Source organism: Nannobrachium achirus (genome assembly GCF_963921795.1).
Source record: "Nannobrachium achirus genome assembly, chromosome: 9".
NCBI lineage: Eukaryota > Metazoa > Chordata > Actinopteri > Myctophiformes > Myctophidae > Nannobrachium > Nannobrachium achirus.
The window spans coordinates 24882687-24902338 of NC_137818.1; the positions used below are offsets into that span (position 1 = coordinate 24882687).

A 19652-nucleotide genomic window follows, 5' to 3' on the forward strand; every position below is an offset into this window, starting at 1 on the left:
ACACTTCCCAAGGAATATTTTGCCATCTGCTTTTTTTAAAATTGGACCATAATTGACCAAGATCTTAATATACAGTGCATGAGGAATATGGAGGCGCGGCGAGGCAGCGTCCTCTCATTTGGGCAAATAAACATGTCTTTTAGCGCATAAAAGCAGGTTCGACCATGTCTTAACGCTATGCTCTATTTTTTCAAGCTTCTTAATAGCATATCACCACATTGCGCACCAGGCCGGCCCTTTATTTTACATATGATCACTTCCTCTGCGTTAAATATGAGAAGAGAAGAACTCACGGCTCCGTTTGCCTTCCTCGTCTCCCTCCTCTTCATTCTCCGGGTCGATGTCTTCGGCCTGGGTGATCCAGTCCAGGTATCCTTTCAGATCCTCCTCCAGCTGCTGTTTCTCACGTAGCTTCTGGAAGTCTCCGCGGGCCTTGGCCTTCTCTCGCTCTTTGGAAAATTCTCTGGAATGTACAACATGGAGGAGCGGTTAACACGCCAACTAAAGGTACGCCCAGAGATTGTGTTGTGCTAAATCTACACGGTAAAATCTGTTTAGCAGTGTTAATGTTTTGTATTTATACAGGAGAGAGCCTATTGAGGTACATTTTTTACGAGCCTTGTTTAGGGTAGAAGCACCAGCAGTACAAAAAGATGCAACTTACACAACATACAGTATAAGCTAAGAGAGCAAACAGAGTCATAAGGCAAGAGAATTAAAAGCACACCTTAGGAATTCAACACACATACGCGCGCGCACACACGCGCACGCACGCACGCACGCACACGCACACGCACACACACACACACACACACACACACACACACACACACACAGTATTTATGAACACAAAATGCTTACCCGCTCAGGACACCCAAAACCAGATTGAGAACGAAGAAGGATCCAAAAATTACCAGACTGACAAAGTACACCCAGGGCAGCTCAAAGCCCATGGCATCGTTCATCTAAACAAAAAGGGGGAGAATTTTATAACAGGACGATTAACGTTTGGACTTTGTGCCATTTAGCATGTCCTTTGCAAAACACTGTTTTTGCTACTACTTGCTACTACTCCTACCAATACTGTCCAAACTTCACCCAAATTCGTACTCCTCATCTCTAGAGTCATGTGATCAAGATGTGTCTGTGATAAGATAAGAATTATGATACATAATTCTATGTTTGTGTATGAAGCTCATATGACCATAAGGTTATATATTATGAACTGAGCGTACAGTATAGAGACCACATTTTGGTCGGATACTGTAGGGCTCAGGCTATTAGATTACAGGTCATAGTAACTTTGGTTGCCCTGACTACGAAATCATGATATACTGTATGTCACTAGTGGTGGAAAATTACCAACACTACGTGTCACTTTCTTCCTGTTATTTCCTTGTTATGATATGGGAACGAATCAATGAGTTCCTACTACTTCCTTGTTATGATATGGGAACGAATCAATGAGTTCCACGATCTTATACTGTCATAACTGTACTCTTTATATACATGTTAAACTTCCATTTTGGGAGAGAGAGATTTAGAAAGCTGCCGCTATGGTACGCTCACTGTTTGTCTCCTCTGTCTGACTCCTCTCAAAATACAGCAATCTATGGACTGTCCTTTGGTCTCTTTGTCTTATTTTAATTATGGATTTATAGATCCATACTTGTTTAACATTAATAATTTATCTAATAATAATGGTCCATCGAGCGAGGATACTGTTTGTAACATTGGCCGACTGAGGGACGGATAAGTGTTCAGGGCTGTTAGCCATTTAAAGTTCACTCTCTCCCCCGGTGGAACAATGTTGCAACACGTATGAAAAAGTACCAGCCAGGGAAATCTCTACATTGCTGCATTTTCAGACAAAGGTTTTTATTGGACAACAGTGTTATCTGAGTTTTGGATTAATGTGGAACCTGCGTGGACATCCGGGAGCAGCGGACCGTGTTGGACCGTCGGACACAAGAGGTTGGATACTCCCCCGGTCCTTGGCTGCACCTGGATCTCTACGCCTGGCAAATTCCTAAGTTGATTAAGATAAGTACATATTTACTTAGTCCCCGTAACGTGTCGTGTCTTTGAATTTTGAATTAACGATGTTAATGTAATGATAATTGATATGATTTGTGAATTATGTTCTCTCCCCGTCTGGAGGATTCCGAAAGCTCCTAATAATGTTTTGGTTTGACACGCGTCGTAAATTAACCCCAATCTACTAGATACAGAATGGTCGTAAATCTCTTTGTTTCATCTTACAACGTTTCAAGGTGGTGATCAACACCTTAAATCTATTTTTAACTATTTCCCGTTTGGTTTCTCTCCCTCTCATTGCCATGAGGAAGCAGAGACAAATATTTTCAGACTTTTAACTTTTTCGGTACAGTCGTTTTTGTTTTGTCAGTTTGTTTGGACCCTATGAATGGTCATTATATGTTGGGCTTATAACCTAGGGCGTGTGCTTTCTAGCCAGCCTGATTAAAACCGTGCTCATAGTCAGTTTGTGGTTATAGCTTGTTATGGCTGGACCATATGAATGGTCAGTATTTGTCAGTTTGTTACTGTTATGTTCACTGTACCGATAATACTGTGTTTATTTGGGTCTCTCAGTTTCATGGCTTTGCGCCAAGCCATTGGAAAGTGAGAAACAATATTTTTATCTTTGACTATGTTACTGACCAGTTCTGTTTTCTGTAATATTAAGTACTTTTAAGACGTTTTAAAATGTCTCTGAGAAATTAAAGTTAAGATTTAAGATTAAGAATAACTAACTCAAATTATTGATGTCTAAATTAATTTAACTACTGTAACATTAAGATTTTAGAGCCTTCCATATGACTATGGTTGTGTTTACAGTATTGATAATTCCTGTTTACTCTATCTGTCCCTCACTCCTTCGCTGTATAGTCGACGCAGGTGGGGGAGTCAGGAACTGAGCCTAAATTAATTTAATATGTTGTAATGTTAAGTTTTAAAACCTACCAGAGGATTCTGGCTGTGTCTGAGTATAAATTGTCATTTATTTGATGACTTCTCTGTGAGAATGAGTTTGCTACTGTATGTGTGATGTGCGAGCAGAAGATTTGTGCGTGTGGGTGCTGCTTCAGTAACCCCCCCCCCCTCTCTGACTCCCATCTCTGTGAGCATGAGAGTGTGCGCGTGCGCGTGTGTGTCACTCCCTCTTCCCCACTCTTGTGTGAGTGTGTGCGTTTGACTGTCTGCTAGAATACCACCTGCATCTGCCAAGGTCAGATTGTCTGTGTGTGTCTGCTATTTGTTTTGGGAACAAGTGTCTTTGTTTTGACCTTCTTTCTCTCATTTTCAACAACATTCTGATTGTTTACTGTCTGAAGTATTTTGTTTAATTGTTCTGTTCTCTTACTGTTAAAAACTTCATTACCCATAAATCTCTTGTTTTGAAACTTCCTGTACCCTGGTTACCATAACAACCTTTAGATTCCATTGCTGGGAAGGACAAAGTCACTTCCCCTTCTTTTCGCCTTGGGCGTCTTACTGATACTAGACACAGTGTCTAGTAACTCACTATCCCTTCCTCACTGCTATACTGTATGTGTACAGTGTATGATTTAAAGCCCTTTTTATTGATTTAAATAATTTAAATTATTTATTTAACTTTAAATGTCACAACCTGTTGTAACATCAGAGGGGTGTGATGTATCTTTTGTTTTTTCATTTTAACATTTTTAACATTGTTTTAATTTGGTTTTTCATTGATTTAAGATTTATTTGAAACTTAATTGGAAATATTTCTGTTTCATGGGCTGGACGGAGAGATGGAGAGAGGAATGCAGAGTGTGGAAGGAAGGAATCGGGTCACCGGAAATCAACCACGACTGAGGCGGGGTGCAGACGAACCACCACCTGAGAGAGGCCAGGACAGTGCATGCCAATCCACCGCAGCGGCACGAGTGATCGTGCCTGGTCGATGAGTTTCTGTTGCACTGTTATGCCATGTAGTACAAACGCTACCTGAAGTTCTGAATTAAATTGTTTTGGAAACAGTAAACTGGCCAAAGGTTTCGTCCCCCGTAGGAAACACCTGAAAGAAGAGACCCAGAAGAACCCACAGCATCTGCATGTCCTCACCGCCGTCTCTCCACTGCCCCAACATCATCATCATCATCATCATCATCATCATCATCATCATCATCACCGTCATCCGACCATCGTCATCCGATCACTGGACTTATGGACTTTTTAATTAATCTTTTATTTGTTTTCATTCTTTATTTTTATCTGTTTATTACATTTTAATTCTGTCTTCATTCATCTGTAAAAAACGATGAAATATTGTGTCACATTTCTTTAACTTTAAGGATTTATTACAGTTCCCTTTAAAAAAAAATATTACAGTCTTTTTTGAAAATTTGAATTTCTAAATATTATTAAAGTCTTCATATTATTATTATTATTACCCTGATAAAATGTTTAATGTGGAGGTCATATGAACCTAATACAAAAATTAAAAGGGTAGATTGATAAGATAAGAATTATGATACATAATTCTATGTTTGTGTATGAAGCTCATATGACCATAAGGTTATATATTATGAACTGAGCGTACAGTATAGAGACCACATTTTGGTCGGATACTGTAGGGCTCAGGCTATTAGATTACAGGTCATAGTAACTTTGGTTGCCCTGACTACGAAATCATGATATAGTGTACAGTATGTCACTAGTGGTGAAAAATTACCAACACTACGTGTCACTTTCTTCCTGTTATTTCCTTGTTATGATATGGGAACGAATCAATGAGTTCCTACTACTTCCTTGTTATGATATGGGAACGAATCAATGAGTTCCACGATCTTATACTGTCATAACTGTACTCTTTATATACATGTTAAACTTCCATTTTGGGAGAGAGAGATTTAGAAAGCTGCCGCTATGGTACGCTCACTGTTTGTCTCCTCTGTCTGACTCCTCTCAAAATACAGCAATCTATGGACTGTCCTTTGGTCTCTTTGTCTTATTTTAATTATGGATTTATAGATCCATACTTGTTTAACATTAATAATTTATCTAATAGTCTGATTTCTTAGATTCTATTCCGATTGACTACGATTGGCTTTCAAAGTTTGCTTGAGGTGCCCTTTTTGCAAAACATGCTACAAGCACAGCTGGACCGATCGGTGGGAAACTTTGCACACAATTGTTTTTCAAATTGGTCTGTTATAGCTCGACCATGAGACAGATCTTTCTGCAACAATTTTTTTGTTCTCCTACTGAATCGGTATACATTATCTCTGTAGTCATGTGATCAAGATTGAGGTATCTATTCTGTCACATCACATCCTATATTAAAATTGGCTAATGGGAGGGAGGCGGGCGGACCACGGACGTCACTCTGACATCACCCTAAACAAACTTGATACGCCCGGCCAATCTCGCCCAGGAACGTGTTAAGGGGGCGGAGGGTGGGTGGCTCGCCAATCTCGTCCAGAGACGAGTTACCTGGTTACCATGGTTACCAGGTAAACAGGCGCTGCTGTGGCCGCTGGTGAACAAAACACTACATATCCCATGACGCCTCGCATTGCGAGGCATTGTGTGCTTGCTTGTAGATCTGCTATTTTCACTAGTCTTGTGCGACAGTCTTGTATGATGAAGCAGGGCTTTACTTTACGGAGAAACGTACACATTTGAAATTTGCAGATACAAGGTTTCTGCCCGACAGTGACGAAATATGGAGTGTGTTGTCTAACCTCAGTCTCAAACTTTGCACGTACATTCCCACTAAGCCAAGGAAGAACCTCAATCCCAACATGTTCAAATCTCCTTACGGTGGCGCTAAAACAGCCCACTTCACGTTCTTGGTCTATAACTCTTGAACTGTAGGTCGTACAATCAACATCTTTTCCTCCTGGATTCCTTAGATCATTATGCAATTCATAGGCCCTGTTTCTGCCAGATTACATTTTCTGCCATTGCTGTTACTGTAGTCCTACAGATTGTGTCCAAAATCCAGAGAAATCGGTGTGATCATGTGATCAACATATTTTTCAGGTCCCATTACAATTGGCTAAGATTGCCTTCGTTTGCGGGCCCTGGATAGGCAACCCGGCCTGGAGGAGCCCTGTGCTCGGAGAAGCACAACTTTCTATATATTTATATTATATATATATATATATATATATATATATATATATATATATATATATATATATATATATACACATATATTTGTTATATTTGTTTGAGCTTTAAGCTCTAGGTGGCGCTCTAAGGAAGACTGTGTTGAAATTAAAGGAGAGGATTTCTCTCTTTCTTTTCTCACAACTACTTGTGGAGTGCTTCGTTCCATCTTTAGCACTGATAACTATATTAGCATAGAATCACCATGGCAACACATGAATGTGAGTAGAAGAAAGATAGAGAGGGAGAAAAAGACAGAGATTGAGAGTCAGTCGAAGAGAGAGAAAAAGATAGAGGAAAAAAAGGAGCGACAAAGGACAGAGAAGGAGATAAAAGAGGGAGAACAAAGAATGATGCCAGATACGTTTTACCCTGCAGTGACACCAAGGGGTGGGACATAATACTGTAACAGACATTCAGCAAATTGGATACCTTTGTCAAAGGTTAAAAAGTAATTTAGATTATAAACACACAAAAAGCACAGTATGTATATAAACAAATAAAGCAATCCCTCCCGCACACATAAAATAAACAATTGAAAAGAACTCCCAGAATTGTTCCATGTGTTGTTGGGAGTGAGGGCAGGGAGGTGTTGCAATTTTTCTTGCCTCATAAAAATAAAATAAAAAAGACACAAAGGAAGTACCGTATACAGAAATGCCACACAATACATAGAGTGTATAAGGCCATAAAAAGTTTATAGATTTAGTGAGGCAGTGAGCAGATTACAATATGTAGATTTACAACCATTAAAATCATATATTTTTAAGGAATGTACAAGCATATTGATTGGCGAATCATCCGTGTTGTTTCCAGAGAGCCTGTAGGCCTACTAGTACTGCCTAGCCTGGCTCCAGGCCAGACCAAAGCATGCGACAAACATGAAATGGGGAGCAATACTGTAAATGATCAGTCAATGCATTGATCACATCGCAGCATACTTATGTCATAGCTAAAAGTTGCACACAATGACATTATTCATCAATTTGTTGCAATGAATAAGTTGCTACAATATCTCTAAAAGCCCTCAACCTTGGAACCGATATGAATATTAATACAAGTGTGACTGTCAATGACACATAATAAACTCATGTTGTTGGTATATTGTAACTTGTAATTGTTCTTGTTAGCACAACACCGTTCTGCCGCTTGCACCTGCATGGGGCCTTTTCCACCGGCAAAGAACCGGTTCCAGAACCTGTGCCGGTTCAACTTTCTTGGAATCTTGGTTCGTTCTTGCGAACCGGCTTGCGTTTCCGCCAGATTGAACCATGATTGAACCAGAGGAACCAAGGATTTTGTGGTTCCCATTCGGAACCAACTTTTACGGTTCGGAACCAACTCCGGTTCTCGGTGGAAAAGCTCACCTCTGGTTCATCCCATAGGCGGGAGAAAGAACCAGAACCGGTTCTTTGCCGGTGGAAAAGGCCCTTATGAGTGAGTGACAAATAACCAACATTACCCAGTAGAGGACATCAGTCCATCCCTCCATGGTGATGCACTGAAACACGGTGAGCATGGCGAACAGGAAGTTGTCGAAGTTGGTGATGCCATTGTTGGGGCCGTGCCAGCCCTCACGGCACGTGGTGACGTTGGCCAGACAATGGCGACCGTGGCCGGACACGGAGCACGGTACGGGCTCTTCCTCCGGCAGGAGACCTGGAGATGGAGAGAACGAGGGAGAGAACGAGACAGTGTACCGTTTATGATTCTTCCACTTGATGGACTGTGATGAGATGACGGCTTCCCTTTTCAACTAATTTTGACCAAAACAGCATCTAAATCCTGACCTAAGTTTATTTATTTTTTAAGGAAACAAAAATGTTGCTATATATAGCATTGGGATTGTGACTATATGACATTTCTCCTTCCAATATGACGTTTCTTTTTATTTTGGTCTCACCACTTAACACACTCAAAATAGCATCGTGTCTTGCGCTGATCTTAAAATGGAATGGCAAAATATTTTCAAAAGTGGGTCTGTGGTCTAATAGATAACGATTTGATGGGTCCTTGGTTTTAAAATGTTTTAGACATACAGTATTAGATTTCATATTGTGAATTAAACACTGAGATACAGTATAAGGTTTGATGAAGAGTTAATTCTGCTCTGTTTATATGTGTTGCTAAGCAACTTTTGCAAATAGCAAAAAGAAAATAGTAGACGGCTCTAACCAATAATAAACCATCTAAACATAGAAGCATGTAAAGACACACGCACGCATGCACCCAAGCACGCACGCACACTCCACTATAAGGAAAGAATACACTAACTCACGCGCATACATAACACAAAAAACAGCCACACACACAAACACACACACACAGAGTTCTTGTTAACACAATACGCATCACGTTCATAAACCAACATGCATATGCTTACATTTATAAAATCCTCTTTATATCGGCATTTAAACGACTTAACGTAAACCTTCATTTAAAGCTTGCGCATCCACCCCCCATCCACACACACACACACACACACACACACACACACACACACACACACACACACACACACACACACACACACACACACACACACACACACACACACACACACACAGGGACCACAAAACCCTCATGTAATCCTTCGTCTCTTGCTACTGCATGATGCTGGCATGAAACCCACTCCTATTAACACACACACACACACACACACACACACACACACACACACACACACACACACACACACACACACACACACACACACACACACACACACGTAAATGCTAAGTGCCATTCTCAGGGCAAACAGAGCTAAAGCGTGCAAGGGATTACACTGACTATATCATGACCTCTGCATTCAACACTTGCCCTCACATATACAGTACAGTACACAACAAACAGAACAGCACACAGATAGAGAGTAAAATATAGAGATAGACAGGCAGTGAGTGGAGAGAAAGACAGAAGTATATGAGAGAAAAATGGATAGAGAGAGATAGAGAGATGTAAGAATACATGAAACCCTGCAATCCTCTCTACATTGTGTGTGTGTGCGTGTGCGTGTGTGTGTGTGTGTGTGTGTGTGTGTGTGTGTGTGTGTGTGTGTGTGTGCTTGCGTGCGTGCGTGCGTGCGTGCGTGCGTGCGTGCGTGCGTGCGTGCGTGTGTGTGTGTGTGTGTGTGTGCACGCATGCATGGCTGCAAGCAGCACGTGAGTGGTAGTAATGGTTGACATTTGAAGTCATTAATCCATTCATTGTGTTTGTCCAGTCATCCATTTATGTACCCATCCATCCTTATTCCGGGGGACTGGCACCATGTTGCTTATGCTTAATTATAAGAAATGAAAGGTTATCCGTCCTTCCACCCTCCATCCTTCTTGAGGGTTCATGTTGCATATACGACACTGGCGTAAAGGTCAGGCATGTTTACATAATATCTAGATATTAGTCATTCAATCACCGACTTAATGCCACCATCTGCTGCCCTGTCCCGCTCTGCTCTCTCTGCTTACTGCGTCCATTCACATTCATCATCCATGTCCCCCATTCATTTTCTTAGAGTTAAGTAGTATAGATGATTCGACTTAAACTAAAGTGAGGAAGAAATCTAAATGTATCTTGCAGGCCTCTCTACCTGACAATTTCCTTCATTAGCAAACGTTAAAGTCGCAATGTGCAACCTTTACGTCCTGTTAACACAGGACGTAAAGGTGAGAGACAGAATTTATGCAAAGGCAATCCCCATTTGTCCAGGGCTAATGCAATTATGGCAGTACTACTTGTAAACCAGTAGGTTTTCCACCTGACACCATGCAGGGTTAACATGTTTCAATGTATGAGAAGGGAGACCATATCCAACCACCACATATGTGCTAATTATATTACAATGTAATCTTATATTAGATTATAATCACAAACTTGTAGACCAGCTATTTTCGCAAATTCTCGCTACAGAATGGGTACACTACTAGGGTTCATATGGTTAACTACAGACTGCAATTATTACTAAACTAAACTAAATTCTAAGACCCATGATGATCAAATCCCACCAGTGCCTTCCTCCTGTACATCCCCCAGCACTTCAACAGGGTCCTACCTGTAGCCAGGAGGTAACAGGTGGCGTGCATCTTGCCGATGAAGAGCTCCAGGCCGATGATGGCATAGATGATGATGACGAAGAGAACCAGCAAGGCGATGTGCAGCAGAGGAACCATGGCTTTGATGATGGAGTTTAGCACCACCTGGAGACCTGGAGAGAGAGAAAGAGACACACACACACACACACACACACACACACACACACACACACACACACACACACACACACACACACACACACACACACACACACACACACACACACAGGTTTAGGGGTTAGACACACACACATACATGTAGTGTACGCACTACATACTGTATATCATACATGGGCAACTGGCGGCCCGGGGGCCACATGCGGCCCCCACCCTCACTTAGTGCGGCCCTCCGGTTAATACCGGAATACTGATATATTATTGCTTTCAGCTGTTGCAATTCCAAACATGACCTGCTTTAATTCCGTCAGTCTATATTAAGTAGCTTAATGACTTGTATAGTAGTATTAAAATAAAATGTTTTATGTCCAATGTATTTGTTTTGTATTTAGGTTCAGGAAGTTAACATGAGTAAAAAACTAAATGTGTTTGAATTTGAATCAAAATGTTACATTTCAGGATTCCAATTAAAAAATAACACAAAATAATTCAGGATTCCAGTTCAAAAGAGGCAAAAATAGCAGATCTACAACTGCGCTGCGATGCGTTTCGAGCTTGTAGATCTGCTATTTTTGCCTCTTTTGTATGAGGTATGACAAAGTAGCACGTAGCAATATGCAATGTGGCCCTCTGGAGTGAAGGTGGAAAGATAGTGGCCCTCGCCATCATCAAAGTTGCCCACCCCTGCTGTATATGCACACGTGCAGATCCATAATCAAGCTATAAATCTAGAAATACACTGTGAGTGCACACACAGACCAACATGCATGCTTGCAAAACATGTATGTATATATTCACATTGCAATGGACACACTGCCATCCAGAGGTTCTGTTGGCGATTAATACATACACCGAGCTCGGATAAAAATAACTAAAAGCTAAATTATGAGTCCTTGGTTCTTAATTGCTTGAACATACAGACAAGGTTTCCATTTGCCCTTTTTAAGGCAGTTGGCTTCAAGGTGGCTAAAATCTGTCTGACATTTTTCATGTTGTTATTTTAATTGTGGAAGTCTCAAGGACAGGAACTATGTCTTTCTGCCGGGAATTGATATCCATGTCAAAAGAACTTTGGCAACTGATTATTTATATATCTGTACAAACACACCCTGATACTTGTGTTTCCAAAAGTATATTCTGAATACCATTGTGTCCCTCGATTGTGTACTGCCACTTAAAAATCGATGGGAACGGCGTGCCTACAATGTGGATCTCAGACTTCACGTGGCCAGCCTGTGACTTCAGTCTTTTACAACGTCAGCTGTGATATACCGGTATATATAACTCAATATGGACAAGCTTTCAAATGCTTCATTTCGATTATACAATTAAATTAATATATTTTAAAACGTAGAAAACATATTTGCACAAGAAATTTGGCACTGATCGGTTGAGCGGATTGTTGTGTTCGGAAATTCGGATTAGCCCCGAACACAGACCGACAGCCCTCTTAGAGGGTAAGACACTGTACCTATATGCTACTGTATAAACAAATATATATATATACTAGTAAGACGCCTCAGGGAAGCAATCTTGGCCGTCTGGCCAGTGATGTATATCGGACCAGTTATCCATATATGGAGACTCCTGGTACCCATATATGGAGATCTACTGTATATGGAGATATGCTGTGAGAGCCCAAACATGCTTACTCAGTTATTCGGTATGTGAAAATCCTATTATGTCTATCACATCTGACATCATATACTGTACATACAATCCCTTTTATGCCCATACATGGAGATCCCTGTCTGAACCAGGTTGTCTTCCTCCATATATAGACATTCCCATATGAAGTACTGTTAGATATGGGCTTAATATTGATGACATCAGCGATCTCCATACAGTATATGGGCATAAAAGGGATTCTGTTAGAGTGGTTCCCATGACATCACAACATACAATCCCTGTTATGCCATGGAGATCCCTGTCTGAACCGGCCACACCACTGTGATGTCACCTGTTTAAGCCCATATATGGAGATCCCTGCTCTGAGTATCTGACATCACTGTGATGTCACCTGTGATGTCACAGTAATGTGTCAGGGGAACCACAGTGTGGGGAACCACAGTGTCAGGCGTGACAGAGATACGGTCAAGCTGTGACCGTTCACATACTAAACTGCGACCTGCGGTCGCAATGAAATATATTAAATTGAATAAAATTATCATTGTTTTTGTAGCACTCACTGGGCACTCCTGACACAAGGCGAAGTGGTCGCAGCACACGGAAGGCTCGCAGAGCTTTGACGTCAAAACCTCCCGGTTTACCTCCCAACTGACCCGAGTCAGCAGGTTTGGTTACCAACTCCAACACCACACTGAACAATCTGAAGACAGGGAGAGAGAAACAGAACGAGCAAACAAGAGAGGTGAAAAATATCTTTGAGATAATAAAACAATAAAAATAACAAATATTACAATTATACTATTATTACTATTACTACAGTATATATACTGTGTGTGTGTGTGTGTGTGTGTGTGTGTGTGTGTGTGTGCGTGCGTGCGTGCGTGCGTGCGTGCGTGCGTGCGTGTGTGTGTTTGTGTGTGTGTGTGGGGGGGGGGGGCCAATATGTGCGCTTTAGTCTGTCTATACACACAAGGAGAAAAAGTGATTTTCTGTGTGTATTTACCTACAGTGTTTCATGCCTCACCTGCAGTTTGCACTAGAGGACAGTTCAGACCAAGTGGCCAACTGATAACCAGCACACTTTCAATGCATTCATGAGCTGAGGTTATTTTGTGAAACTTCACTGTAGCACAAACTTTGTAAACATATACTGCAGGTGCTACAGGTGTGTGTGTGTGTGTGTGTGTGTGTGTGTGTGTGTGTGTGTGTGTGTGTGTGTGTGTGTGTGTGTGTGTGTGTGTGTGTGTGTGTGTGTGTGCGCGCGTGCAACCTGCACACTTACCCCACTATGACGATAACAAAGTCGAGCATGTTCCAGCCGTTTCTGACGTAGGAGTTTTGGTGCATCACCAGGCCATAGGCAATGATCTTCATAAATGTCTCTATGGTGAAAATGATCAGAAAGGCATATTCTACTGTCTCCTGCAGGGATAGACAGGACAGAAAGAGGGAGGAAAGAAGGAAATGAAGAAAGGAAGGTTTAGTCAAGTTCAATAATCTTATCTAAAATCAGAATTAGTGTAGGTTACCTGCAGTCATTATCAATGACCATGAACTGAAAAAGGATGATACAAGGGGAGAATTTCTGGCCTTCAGTTTTCTTGCATTTTCAGGTATGATTTTATGTTTACGTTGCAAGCAGCATGAGATTTGTAACATCAATGTATGTATCAGGATGAGACCAGGCACTGTTTTTGTTGCAAAACATCGATTTACAACTCCTGTCTACAGGAGTTTTCTTTTCTTTTCTTTTTTTAAATTACAAATACAAAAAATAAAACACATCCACAAGTACATCCATAAAAAAACATCCACATATACCACATATCAGATCCACAAAAGATAGCACCACAAATACATTCACAAAACTTTCTGGAATGTACCGGTAGTCATGGCAACATCCTGGTGGCTCAGATATTTCAGGTAGGAGTATGAGCGGACAATACATCAGGGTTCCATTCAGAAGCTTTTCTATCTACATTGAGATATTCCTCATTGGGGCGGTCAATAAAATGCCAGAATAATCGAAAGGTCAAAAAGTGCTGGTCAATTGCACTTGTCTGCCTTTCTGTGTACAGTTTGTACAGTTAAATGGTATAATGTTTTGTTTTACTGCAGCTTAGAATGTGTTTTCTGTTAAAGAATGGGGGATCGATGAATAAAATAAAGGATGAAGTCTCAAATTGAATTGAATTTTATCTCATGGATGAAAAAACAACGACAACACAAAGTGTCCAAGAGACAGAACATCTCCTGTTACTGTACATCATCACATTGTTTCCAGGGAAACGCCGAATGCAGTCCAGTCTGTCATGTTGTTAAAGAGAAATGATCTCAAGCAGTGACGTGCAGAGAATGTTAGAGAGGCAGGTGCTGACAATTCTAAAAGGGCCTTTTGGTGAAAACATCGAAAATAGCAGACCTCCAAGCTCACAATGCGTCGCAGCGCGACACGTTGTGAGCTTGGAGGTTGCCTATTTTCGGTGCTTGATACCACACCGAACTAAGCATAATCAAGTTGGATTTCTACACAGAGAGGGAAATTCTTTCAACATGAGATGCTGCATTCAAGTTCAGGAGAGTTTAGACAAGGCAATTCTCTTGAATGCTGCCTTCAGGTATGGCATGGAAAGAGGGCATTTGCGTTTCTTTCACCACAGTAAAAACGGCACTCATGGTCCATTCTCTTACGGGTCCATTTGGTTTCATTTGTATACTGTCAGAGTTATATACTTGTCTAAGGTTCAATTTAGACCTCCCAAAAGGTACCCAGAGAGTACCTGGACCCTCTTTGAGTAACACTAGTCTAAATGGCCTGTTACACCTTTTTCTATTAGTTTTTGTTACCTTGTAGGTGTTTGTACCGTTAAAGTAACTTGAAAAACCACCATAAAAACCAACATGAAAAAGAATCGTGATAAGATTGTGTATTGTTTGCATCCGGTGGGTGGTGAGAATAGATGGTTATCAATTGAACAGCAGGAATTAAAAAACATTCCTTTAAAAATAATTCCTTTTTTAGGTTCTAAAAAAATCCTTTTGAAAGCAACAAAGAACCCTATAATCCAGAACTCCTTCAATGCATGGCACGAATCCCATTCCATCATTGGTTTAAATATTTCATTACTTAGAAAAACTCCCTTTTGGGATAATCCAAGAATCCCCTACCCCGGATCAGACAACACCTTGAAAACATGGATTAACAAGGGAATTAAGACAGTTGAAGACCTCTATTGCAATAACATCTTCGCAAGTTTCCAACAACTTTGTCAAAAATTCAACCTTCCAAGGCAATTTCAATTCAAATACTTCCAGATCAGAAATTGGGTTCGCTCTAATTCTTCAGACTTCCCAAACATGCCACCCGATTCCCCATTTGAGACTCGGCTTCTCAGTAAACATTACTCTAACACTAAAGGCTTGATATCTTCTATATATAACATATTGATTAATAATTTACCACTCTATAACACCATGCCTATAAAACAAAAATGGGAATCTGATCTGGGGTGCACCTATGATGATGTTGACTGGCGTATCATGCTTGAGAGTTCTCAGACTGTCTTGATCTCCACTAAACACAGACAAATGCAGTTTAATATTTTTAATCGAACCTACTATACTCCACACAGGTTACATAAAATTTACAATAATGATTCCCCCAATTGTCAGAGATGTAAAGTCTCTGATGGTGATCTACTCCATATGCTGTGGAACTGCCCATGTTTGGAGGAGTTCTGGAAATATATTGTTACAACAACTTCAGAAATAGTGGAGTCTGACTTGTTACCTGACCCTAGGATTTGGATTTTGGGAGACGTACAGGGACTTTCGTTAAGTCAATACAAGAAGTACTTTATTTTGCTGGCAGGTACAGCTGGGAAAAAGTGTATTCTCCAAAATTGGAAAGCTGAAATCCTCCTTCTCAAAGACATTGGTTGAACGAATTAACTTCCTACTGTACTCCTGAAAAGATCCTGTATAATGTCAGGAGGAAACCAGCAACATATAAGAAAATATGGGGCCCTTTTATGTCTTTGTTACCATCATTGCGCCCTTGTAACTAAATGGGATATTGTAATATGTAATGTGCTGTTAATAATACAAATGTAGGGGAAGAAACTATACTGTACCTGGGGTGTGTTTGGGTGGGTGGGTTATTTGTTTGTTGTTTTTTGTTTTGTTTTATTGTTCTTGTTCTTGTCTTTTGTCTTTGTTGTTGTGTAAAATAAAATAAAGAATTGTGACTTTTGTCTAAATAAAAATATCTTTACAAAAAAAAAAAGATTGTGTATTGTGATGCAGGTTAGAAAAACATATTGTGATAGTGTATCGCCCACCCCTGACACTAGGTGTATACTGTAGAGTGAATACTAGGTGTACAGTATACTGTAGAGTGAATACTAGGTGTATACTGTGTAGACTAGAGTGAACACTCACTATGTGAACACTATAGTATTCACACTAGTATAGAGTATACTGTAGTGTGAATAGTACTGTATTATAAATGAGTGTATGCCCTTCCAAGCCAGAGTGCAGTATCTACGTTTTTGGACACACCGACTTATTTGTGTATCCAAGATGAAATTAGCCTTCGTGATTTTGGAGGATAAACAATTACCTCAAGAACAGATATACTATTAGTGTAATATCTCTTACTGTATATGCTGATATCTCATTTGGCTGACCAGTTGAAACACTTTGAAACCCATTAATCCGTTTTTTTCCCGTAGTTTCTGGACTTTGGCTTTGTAAATACGTCGACTCAACATTGGTATTGGTTGGCACTTGGCAGTGTTAGCAGTGGAATTCTAACAGTGAACCACCATCATACCAACATATAGTTTACATAACCACCCAACTCATAGTACAGTACATTGAATGTTGGCTAGTGGTCAAGTTCAGCGCCGTAGTTGCCGTTGTTAATGAACAGTTGTATGCTTTTAAAATTCAAAGATCTGATGCGACATATCTGCTTCCATGCCTCTGCCCTATTACATTCAGCACACATCATGTCACATGACATTACATGATAGCTGTTGAATCCTTATTATCGTAGCTGTAGGGGGTTCCTCATCATAGCACATGAGATTAAATATGAGATGACGTGGATGTACAGTAGGACTAATTTGGGATCATTTCAAATGAAAGAAATTAATTGAGTGGATGGAGTAGATACTTCCCTGGTACTACCCCAAGTATCCCTGACTGCAGCTGCCAGCAAGGGGCGGGGTGAACGCGGCGGGGCGGAGTGAACGCGGCGGGGCGGAGTGAACGCTCCAGCCAGCTCAGGGGGCGGAGTGAACGCTCCACTCTACATTTACCGGTGTGGGTTAAAGATCCACTCGCTCTGCCTTTTCTGCTCGCTGAAAACAGCAGACCTACAAGCTCAAAACGCATAGCAAGCCCAACGCTTTGTGGGCTTGTAGATCGGCTGTTTTTGCCACCCAACACAGCCACCGGTGCCCAGTCGTTTTTAGAATACTACAGCTACATGGATTATTAATTCTTATTGAACACAGGAAAATAACACGTTTCTTTAAGAATATTTATTATTAAAAGAAACGATTTACTATCTATACTATAATTTTGCGAATGTCTGAGTGAGTGAGTGAGTGAGTGAGTGAGTGAGTGTCTGTCTGTCTGTCACAGCGTTTCTCCTCGGTGGCTGGAGCAATTGATCTGAAATCGCATCACCATCAGCATATGAACACACCTGACATAACTGTGAAGCCCGTTTGTCACTTTCACAAATCGTATGCTGTATATTAGCATTTTTATGGTGTATCTATATCTATTTAGCCTACAGTACCTTTTGTGACCACACATGTTAAGGGAGGGGCGCTGTTGTTCAGGCCATGCACAATCACACACAAACCCACACACACACACACACACACACACACACACGGGGGGGGGGGGGGGGGGGGGTGTGTGCAGGCAGGTCTGTAGCCATTAAACGAAACGGGTTTCTTACATTGATGCTCCTACATCATGCAAGCACCAGTTAAAGTTACTTTCCATCCCTCATATACTGTGTGCACAGTGCACATCCCATAACCCACACACTGCACATCATTTTGGAGCTCATATCTTTGAACGGGTAAGGGCTAGTATTAATAATATAGTAATAGTTTATTTTAATATAGTAATAATAATAATATAGTAAATAGTTTCTATATTAATAATATAGTGAATAGTTTCTTTTAATAATAAATATCAGCGGTGAGAGACACCCCGGTGGTCAGCAGCGAGGCCCCCGCCGCTGGCCTCGTGGTCAGCGGCGAGACCTCCGCCGCTGACCACGGAGCCGCTGACCGTCACCGGCGAGGCGAGGTGACGGTCATCGGCGAGGCGAGGTGACCATCGGGTCTCCCGGTGGAGGGTCGACGGATCCCTGCACGGTAGCCGTGAGTCACCCGCCCTGTGGGGGTCTCTCGCCGCCGACCACGAGCTCGCTACTCACGGCCACCGTGCCGCTGACCCCCACACCTCAAGACGCGGGGGTCAGCGGCTCCGTGGTCGGCGGCGAGAGACCCCCGCAGGGCGGCTACTCACGGCCACCGTGCGGGGATCCGTCGACCCTCCACCGGGAGACCACCACTCACGGTCAGTCACAGACCTCGCCCCGTGGTCGGCGGTGAGAAAGCCCCGCAGGACGGCTGACTCACACTGAGGTCTCTCGCAGACCACCGATCCTCAGGGGGGTACCTCAGTACTGTTATTTATTATTAAAGGCAATAAGAATTAATGCAGTACTGTTATTTATTATTAAAAGTTACTTTGGGGGATGTTGTTAGTCCTTGTTCAATAAAGGTTTGAAGAGGAAAAGCCAATCACAACATCATATTGTGTGCCGTCAGTTGCAACCGCAAGTATCCCTGACTGCAGCTCAGGGGGAGGGGTGAATGCGGCGGGGCGGAGTGAACGCTCCAGCCAGCTCAAGGGGGCGGGGTGAACGCGGCGGGGCGGAGTGAACGCTCCGCCGCGTTAACCCTGCCCCTGGCTGGCAGCTGCAGTCAGGGCTGTCTCTACTATCCTGGTAAAACAACACCATGTTATGTTTTATAATGGCATGACCTCTGACATAATTAAATAATACTTCTGAAATAAGTATTAAATGTGTATTAAAGTATTAAATGTTTTGTTATTCCCAAGTATGGCTATTCCTGACTGGTAATTCTCTTAGCTTGAATGATGTCACATAAAAGAATTATCACACTGGGTGCCCGCTGGCCTACTGGTCCAGGCCAAGCCCCCGGAACCTAGGGGGAATTCTGAAGCGCCATGGACATGGTGTCCGTTTGAGGTACTGCAGTTGGGGCTTCTAACAACGAACGCGCATTCTAGGCTTCTTTGTATTGGCTGCGTGTTCATAGAGGGAGTGCTCGTTCATGAATTGGGGCCCCAGCGCGTCCATGAACACAAACTATGGCGCAAAATGCGTCACAGAAGCCCCACTACATCTCGTTTCTGAGGCGTTTCCAAACGCGGAAGTACGCTTCATGCGCTGGGTGAGCAACTCAATGCAAGTGGACGGGCAGGGATATCTGGTGTCCTCTCTATTCTTATTACAACTCTATGGTCCAGGGGCATACCACATAGGCATTGCCACATCCGGACGACCTTTGCCGCGTGTCACCCCCCATCTCTCCC

The 19652-nt window shown here is 41.8% G+C and overlaps 1 protein-coding gene across 1 annotated transcript in view; it reads right to left on the reverse strand.

Moving 5' to 3' along the window:
- cacna1db (calcium channel, voltage-dependent, L type, alpha 1D subunit, b) overlaps positions 1-13385 on the reverse strand; it is a gene marked incomplete at its 3' end in the record, with an annotated part of 67229 nt that extends 53844 nt beyond the window's left edge. Inside the window, exons 1-6 of the mRNA XM_080732637.1 lie at positions 13279-13385; positions 12557-12696; positions 10211-10363; positions 7625-7821; positions 862-965; positions 294-463 (exon numbers count right to left, since the gene is read on the reverse strand). Coding sequence (XP_080588763.1) covers positions 294-463; positions 862-965; positions 7625-7821; positions 10211-10363; positions 12557-12696; positions 13279-13370 — 856 coding nt within the window. The 5' untranslated portion in view covers positions 13371-13385. The remainder of the gene's footprint in view (positions 1-293; positions 464-861; positions 966-7624; positions 7822-10210; positions 10364-12556; positions 12697-13278) is intronic.
- Positions 13386-19652: the final 6267 nt, after the last annotated feature.